This window comes from Solanum pennellii, chromosome 6 (assembly GCF_001406875.1).
Source record: "Solanum pennellii chromosome 6, SPENNV200".
NCBI lineage: Eukaryota > Viridiplantae > Streptophyta > Magnoliopsida > Solanales > Solanaceae > Solanum > Solanum pennellii.
This window is the reverse complement of record NC_028642.1, coordinates 19,784,667-19,793,306: the sequence shown is the minus strand read 5'-3', so window position 1 is coordinate 19,793,306 and position 8,640 is coordinate 19,784,667. Positions and strand designations below refer to the sequence as shown.

The window sequence follows — 8,640 nt, the reverse complement described above, 5'->3', positions numbered from 1 at the left end:
ACTTCCATGCATACTATTATTATCTATACATTCAATTATATGAGCGACCTCAATTATTTCAAGCCCCTAAAGATCAACTAGACGACAAGAAACTATAATAGGAAAACAACATAATTAGACATACTATACTTCCATGCATACTATTATTATCTATACATTCAATTATATGAGCGACCTCAACTATTTCAAGCCCATAAAGATCAACTAGACGACGTATTACCTCATAATATCCCTACAAAGTTACACAAGTATAGTGGATTTTTAAATCTATTAATTAGAGACAAGAATCAGGGGATACACTAAGTCGTACTCACAAGTTTGATTAAATCATCTTTCTTTATATTTGTTTTGTAATAGCAGTTATTAATTTTCAAACTGATAAATTTGTCTAATTCTTGTAAATTTACCCTTAAATGTCCAAAATGGACTCTGAAAATTGTCAAATTGTACACATTGCTACCCCAACTTCTTAGGAAGGGTTCATCAAAGGTTTCACAAAGAAATCATCAGGAGTTATATCACCAAAATATTCATTTTTGAGATTTTAAATGTACCAAGTCTTACAATGTCATTCCTACGCAACTTTCTTTTCTTATGATGGACTCAAAGTGTCTTTGTATATTGCTCATCAACGGAACTGTCATGTAAACCACTGACCCTTCACCAATAAAGTGTTGAGGACTTAATTCGACAACCATCATAGGATTATAGCTCAAATATCTTTTGCAGAAACCTGAAAGATGATCTGCACCAATCTCAATGATCTTCCTCTTGGGGCAGAGCAGCAGCAGTGACTTCAACATAGTTGCTCACCCCTTTGGGTCTCCCCGAGGGCTTTCATCGCAGCTTTTGACCTCTTTGGAGAACCTCAATGCCAAAGTAAGGATCAGTATTGGCCAATCAACCACTAGACTGAGTTGGACAAATATTTGCAGGACTTCACTGGGTCGAGTAGACCAGTCAAGAAAGCAGCAAGAATACAACAAATAACCTGCAGCTTTGTAATCTGCTCTCAATGATATTTGGAGTCACAGTTGCCTTTTCTTATCTAAAATATGTTTTATTTTATACAAACAAAGATATATATGTCCAGTTCTGATCTGGATCGAAAAGTCAAATCAAATCATACAAGTGAAATCTCCTTTGGTCTGATCTTCTACTATTTTCTTGTTTGGTTCTAAAGAAATTGAGAAGAAAAGGGTTTGCCATAAAATTTCGACGATTCTAAAAAGAAGTATATCCCTCTCCCTAGCTGTCTTTCCACTTCCCTCATTCGGGAACAGAAATTTTGCCTGGCTCTTTGCATGTTGGTCCTCCTCACTAACCTATTGCAGATAATATCTCTCGACTCACAAGATGAATGTGAGTGATAAGGGATCTTAACGTAAATACCTCAAAAGTCACAAGGATCTATTAAGCAAGCTCCAGAAAAATGACTTGATGGGGCACACAATTACCATGGAACATGGCTCTTCAATGAGTTACAGCAGCCAAAGAAGAAAGTAGTGGATTCCCTGAGTGTCCCTTCTTAGCAGACAATACCTACAATGATACATAAAATATCAAACATATTTGTTCGTAGCATTTGCAAATGTGGTGAAATCCAATTCTATATGATGATTTCCAACTCTGAAGTTTGATGTGCTAGCAGTCAAACAATAACATACCTAGTAAAATCCTACAAGTGGGGTCTGGGAGAGTAGAATGTACGTAGACCTTACTACTACCTCGTGGAGGTAGAAAGGCTGTGTCGAGAAGACCCTCAGCTCAAATGCAGTAATTCTAGATACAAAGAACAAAATATAGTCAGTTACAAGCAACAAAAAAATAGAGCAATACCCGCAACATAATATATAGGATAGATTATTGAAAACAATAATAAATAATGATGGATAAAAAAAATAAGAACTACAGCACCAACCACCCAAGACAAGACAACACTACACTATATATTAACCTTCTATGCTAATACGTATCCTCCACACCTTCCTATCTAAGGTCATATCCTTGGTTATCTGTTCTAGCAGTCAAACATATAAATTTTAGCCAATGGATAATATGCAGCCGAACCCCAGATTTTAGCATCTAATTCTGCAAGACTAAGAAATTATTCGAGAAAGACTAGATCAAAAGCTTTACAATTGTGTTGTCCATTTAACATCTATGTCGATCTTAGGCCAGCAGGTATCATAGAGCTAGCTGTTGAGCCTCTATTAAACAAGAATTTTATGAAGGTGCAAAGATCTAGGTTTATTTTTCCCCCTGCTATAAGATCTTTCAAAACCAATAGGAGGTGGAGCAGTCTAGGTGGGGAGTACAGCAATAATAATAGGCTTAGCAAGCACTTCTTTGCAGCCTGAGAACTGCTACTATAGCATCATGACACACTTTTGTTCTAATCCTCTTTTCCCGATACTTTGCAGTTTAAAGAAGAAACACTTGTTTCTTTCAGTCATAATATGTAAGGCTTACCAATCTATTACTATCGACAATGCTGTAAGGTTAATTTGTCGGCCTCACACTATTTTCATTTTCATCTGCTTCCTAATTAAAAAGACTAGCATGTTAAAATAACTTGAACAACATTCCCAGAGGCTCTGGAAGTGAACAGACCTTCTGTATCAAGCAAAAGTCAAATTAATGTTTGCAATATTGTTCAGGGCCATTATGCTTTAGTTATTAAATAAGCAGACTCTACATATAACAGACCTGAAGATCTGTAAGGAGCTTGATGCAGTAGCCTTTTCCAAGTCTATCAGTTGACAGACATGTTTGACTACTTCTTTTAAATTTTCTTTCATTTCGATGGCAAGCATGGAGGATCCCATGTCATCCAAAATGTGGGTCTTCTGTTTGCAGTCAACATGTTTTTCCTGAAACTGAGAACATTGACAATTTGATTGGACCATAAATCATCCCTTACCAATTATCTCTGCAAGAGCACGAACCTTCTTTAAAAGAATGAAACCTACTTCTGTCTCTAACCACAATCTCTAATCCGTAGTCTTTAGATATCAACTTCATAAAACTATGACAATCTCTGCACACCCTCAAATTCTTTACAATTCGTATAGTGCTTCCCTTACATAACCTTGCCATACCAAAAGCAACAGAGTTTCTCGCTGTGCTTAGACACAGTATCTTCCTTTTCCTCCTCTTCTATATCATGTAAAACACTGCTTACCTCTGGAATATAACCACCTTTTACTTTAAGTTCTAACATTATCTCACTTAGCTTATTATAAGCCTCTTCAGTAATCTCATTTCGTCTATCACCTGCTACAAAACTATACATGACCTTGTCTATTTCAAGCATGCTCCAACCTGGTATTTTCTTCATATTTTTCTCAGCCATTGATCTCCTCACCATGGCAACATCCTTCCATTTCCTAGCAAATGCATAAATGTTGGACACCAAAACATGGTCACCACAATTGTCTGGATCCAGCTCAGAGAGTCTTTTATTAACTTTCGCAGCCATCTCAATGTCGCCAAAAAATTGTAAGCCCCAAGAAGTGTTCGCCAGATAACGGCATTGGGTGGTACTGGCATTTGAACCAGAAAATTATATGCCTTACGAAGCTGACCAGCCTTACCATACAAATCAACCATACAACCATAATGCTCAACAGTTGGTTCAATGTCATAAGTTTCTGTCATTTTTACTGAATAGCTCATGACCTTGTTCAACTAAACCAGCATGACAACATGCATAAAGTACCGAAAATAAAAGTGACGCCCCCATCAGGTCTGGTCCCAGATTCTTCAATCTCATGAAAATATTTTATCACCTCTTCATCATATCCTTGCATTGCAAACCCTGCAATCATAGAAGTTCAAGAAGCAATGGTTTTCTTCCCAAGCATTCTCTCAAAGACAAGACGAGCCATCAACACATTTCCACACTTGGAGTAAGTATCCAAAAGTGCATTGTTCACGGAACTTATCCAAACCAACCCCACTTTCTCTATAAATGCATCCAATACCATCCCAAACTTAAACGCCCCAGCTTAAGCACACGCAGATAAAGCACCCGTCAAGCTCACTTCATTCGGCTTACTTCCACACCCAACCAACTCCCTGAAAGCCCCAAGCGCCTCATCAAAGTAACCATTATGAGAACGGAAAAGGGCCTAAAATACCCTTGAACAATTAGAAATAGTACAAAATTACCGTCCACCTATTAGTCCTAAAATACCCTTGTTGTCTACCTTTAGGTCCTATATTGCCCTTTATTTTTAACTGTCCCAATTTAAACCCAATTAATAAGTTCATTAATGACGTGGCGATTTTCTATTGGCCAGATTTTAAATAACCTAAGTTAATTTAAAAACTCACCCATTTCCAAACTAGACCCAAATAAAATCTACCCGACCCAAGTTCATTTAACCCATCTTCCTCACAGACTTTTTTGAATTGAACCAAGATGCTTATCAACAGAAGAAACTTCTCCCGAATCGCATGTAGTGCATCAGCAGCAGAAATGAAGGCACGGTATTTTCCAACGGCATTCCTTGCATCTGCCTCCAAATTCTCTCCGCTTCCACTCTCAGAAGCCGCGGTTCCTGCACAAATAGAATTCATTTTAAAATATCCACCCAAATCAAGTCATTGGTTGATTATAAAGATGTGCATAACTTGATCATTTTGTAAAGGTTACTGATATTAGACATGTGATGATACAAACATTTGTTGATCATAAAGATGTTGACACAAGTTATGAGTTCTTGCATTTTCTTTTTATGCTAGTTTGGAGGAACTCTAATTCATGGTAGACTCTGTATATGCTGTGAAATGGGAGTTTCGGTTTTAGCTTTTTCAGACAACGATATTGTTATATAGTTTTGTTGTTTACCTCTAACTATTTAATTTAAGCACATTGCGCAGATCTTAGTTACTTGTTTTGGAAGTCTAAGAAAGTGGTATGTATTCTGTACTTTTGTACAACGATTGCATAAATAAATAGAAAATCAAAAATTTGCTCAAGAAATATCATAATCTCCTTTATGTAAATCATCTAGGTTTTATTTCTTTTTCAAAGAATGTAGGTGGAATGAAAATAAGAAAAAGAAAAGGTTGCACTCCTCCGTTTAAAAAAGAATGACCTCCTTTCATTTTTAGAATGTTTCAAAAAGATTGACCTCTTTTTTTTTTTTTAATAACTTTCCACGTGGCATGTTTAAGGCCACAAGATTAAAGGGCAATTTTGTACATTTGATATAACTTTAATTTAGGACCACATGATCAAAAGTCTTCTTTACTTTCTTAAACTCCATGTGAAGTCAAACTAGGTTATTCTTTGTGAAACGGAGGGAGTAGCTTTTATGCTCTACAATTTGCCATTTTGCTGTGAGGAAGACGATGATTAAAGATGGGTTAAATGAATTTGGGGCGGGTATAATTTGGGAATGGATGGGTTTTTAAATTAATTTAGGTTATTCGAAATCTGTCCAATAGAAAATCGCCACGTCATTAATGAATTTATTAATTGGGTTTAAATTGTGACCGTTAAAAATAAAGGGCAATATAGGACCTAAAGGTAGACAACAAGGGTATTTTAGGACTAATTGATGAAGAGAGGGTAATTTTGTACCATTTTAATAGTTCAAGGGTATTTTAGGCCCTTTTCCGTTATGAGAAAATCCAACAATCATAGTACTCCAGGAAACATCATCTCTACTTGGCATCTGCAAGAACAACCCCTCTGCACGCTCAAGCTCCCCGGCTTTAGTAATACCCTGCCAGCATCACATTCCAAGTAGTCAAGTTCCTAAACGACATTAAACCAAACACTTAATCTGCTTCACTCACATCACTCCCACGAAAACATGCTGTAAGTATTGCATTCCACGCCACAACATTTGGTTGAGCCGTTGAGGTATTTGAACAAACACCTTCCAAGAACACTCAACAAACCCACATTCTGCATACATACTAATCATTGTAGTCCCAACAAAAAGATGGGCATCAAGACAACGAGTCATAGCTTGAAAATGCAGCTGAAACCCAGTTCTTCAAAGCCCCAATCAGTTAAGCCTTGTGTTTATGTCCATCTCTATCTCTAGTCATGTATTTTGCTCTCTATGATAAGCCTTATGGCCATTGGATTTCTAAAGTTTCTTACATTTTTCATGACCAAGTTATTTTTTGATGTTTTATCAAATAGTTGGAGAAAAATGACTTTCCTCATATATAGGCGAAACACAGTTTTCTTATAATATGAACTTTAACGTTACTTGATCTCCATGAAATGATGTGTGATCTTCTTGAAGTATTTGATTATGAAGAACAGTCCAACATATCTTGATCTCTTACTAGATATCCCAAGAATCAACAGGATATTCGAAATGCCTTTTCAAGGAAATAAAATAGGAATACTGCATAATTAGACATATTTCACTTCCATATATCCTATTATTATCTATACTATCAATTACATGGGTCGCCTCAATTATTTCAAGCCCCTAAAGATCAACTAGACTACTTATTAGCTCATAATATCCCTGCAAAGTTACACAAATATAGTGCATATTAATTAGAGACAAGAATCAGAGGATATATTGAGTTGTACTCACAAGTTTGATTAAGAGAATCATTTTTCTTTATATTTGTGTCGTGATTGCAGTTATTAATTTTCGAACAGATAAATTTGTCTAATTCTTGTAAATTGGCCCCTAAATATCCAAAATTGACTCTGAAAATTCTGAAACTATACATATTACTAACCTAACTTCCTACGAAGGGTTACTTAAAAGTTTCACAAAGAAATCATTTTGAGTCATATCACCAAAATATTCATTTTTGAGATTTAAAATGTACCAAGTCTTAAATGGTACTCCTACACAACTCTCTTTTCGGAGGATGGACTCAAAGTGGTAGAACCTAGATGTCTTTAAGCCACTGACCCTTCATCAATTAAGTATTGAGGACTTGATTTGACAACCATCATAGGATTATAGCTCAAATATCTTTTGCAGAAACCTGAAAGGTGATCTGCACCAATCTCAATGACCTTCCGCTTGGGGCAGAGCAGCACCAGGGACTTCAATATAGTTGTTCACCCCTTTTGGTCTCCCGAGGGCTTCCATCCCTGCGTTTGACCTCTTTGGAGAACCTACAATGCCAGAGTAAGGATCAGTATCGGCCAATCAACCACCAGATTGAGTTGGACAAATCCTTGCAGGACTCAACTGGGTCGAGTAGGCCAGTCAAGAAAGCAGCAAGAACACAACAAACAACCTGCAGCTTTGTTATCTGCTCTCAATGATATTTGGAGTCACAATTTCCTTTTCTTCTCTAAATATGCTTTATTTCATCCAAACAAAGACATCTATGTCCAGTTCCGAACCGCATAGAAAAGTCAAATTGAATCATACAAGTTAAATCTCCTTTAGTCTGATCTTATACTCTTTTCTTGTTTGGTTCTAAAGAAACTGAGAAGAAAAGGGTTTGCCATAAAATTTCGACGATTCTAAAAATAAGTATAGCCCTCTCCCTAACTGTCTTTCCACTTTCCTCATTCGGGAACAGAAATTTCGCCTAGCTCTTTACATGTTAGTCCTCCTCACTAACCAGTAAGCTTTTGTTAAAAAGACTACCTGTTGCAGATAACATCTCTTGACTCACAAGATGGATGTAATAGATAGGGATCTTAACCTAAAGGCCTCAAAAGTCACTAGGATCTATTAAAGAAGCTCCAGAAAAATGACTTTGATGGGGCACACAATTACCATGGAACATGCTCTTCGATGAGTTACAGCAGCCACAGCAGAAAGTAGTGGATTCCCTGAGTGTCCCTTCTTAGCAGACAATACCTACAATAATACATAAAATATCAAACATAGATTTTTTTTTGATAACCGAGAAATCCATCTGTGTCCCGCCCTTTAGACCAATCGAAAGTATCAAACATATTTGTTGGTAGCATTTGTAAATGTGGTGAATCCAATTCTATATGAAAATTTCCAACTCTGACGTTTAATGTTCTAGCAGTCAAACAACAACATACCTAGTGAAATCCTACAAGTGGGGTCTAGGGAGGTAGAATGTACGTAGACCTTACCACTACCTTGTAGAGGTAGAAGGTTGTTTCCAAAAGACCCTCGGCTCAAATGCAGCAATTCTAGATACAAAGAAGAAAATATAGCTAGTTACAACCAACAGCAACAATAACAACAAAATAGTGCACTAACCGCAACAGAATAAACAACATACTAGGATAGATTATTGAAAACAATAATAAAGAATGATGGATATAAAAATAAGAACTGCAGTACCAACCACCCTGGGCAAGACAACACTACGCTACATGTTAACCTTCTACCCTAATATGTGTCCTCTATACCTTCCTATCTAAGGTCATGTCCATGGTAATCTGTTCTAGCAGTCAAACACATAAATTTTAGCCAGTCAATAATATGCAGCAGAACCCCAGATTTTTCGCTTCTAATTCTGCAAGAATAAGAAATCATTCAAAAAAAAAAAACTAGTTCAAAAGCATCACAATTGTATTGTCCATTTAATATCTATGTTGATCTTAGGACAGCAGGTATCACAGAGCTATCTGTTGAGCCTTCTATTAAACAAGAATTATAAAGGTGCAAAGTAGGAAAGATCTAGGTTCATTCCCCCCCCCCCCCC

General features: G+C 36.7%; 1 protein-coding gene across 1 annotated transcript in view; it reads right to left on the bottom strand.

The window, feature by feature from the left end:
* Nucleotides 1–383: 383 nt before the first annotated feature.
* Nucleotides 384–8,640, bottom strand: part of LOC107021022 (putative pentatricopeptide repeat-containing protein At1g74580) — a 13,737-nt gene continuing 5,480 nt past the window's right edge. The window contains 5 exon segments of the mRNA XM_015221590.2: nucleotides 384–1,542; nucleotides 1,668–1,782; nucleotides 2,710–4,565; nucleotides 5,594–5,738; nucleotides 7,731–7,814. Coding sequence (XP_015077076.1) covers nucleotides 5,598–5,738; nucleotides 7,731–7,814 — 225 coding nt within the window. The 3' untranslated portion in view covers nucleotides 384–1,542; nucleotides 1,668–1,782; nucleotides 2,710–4,565; nucleotides 5,594–5,597.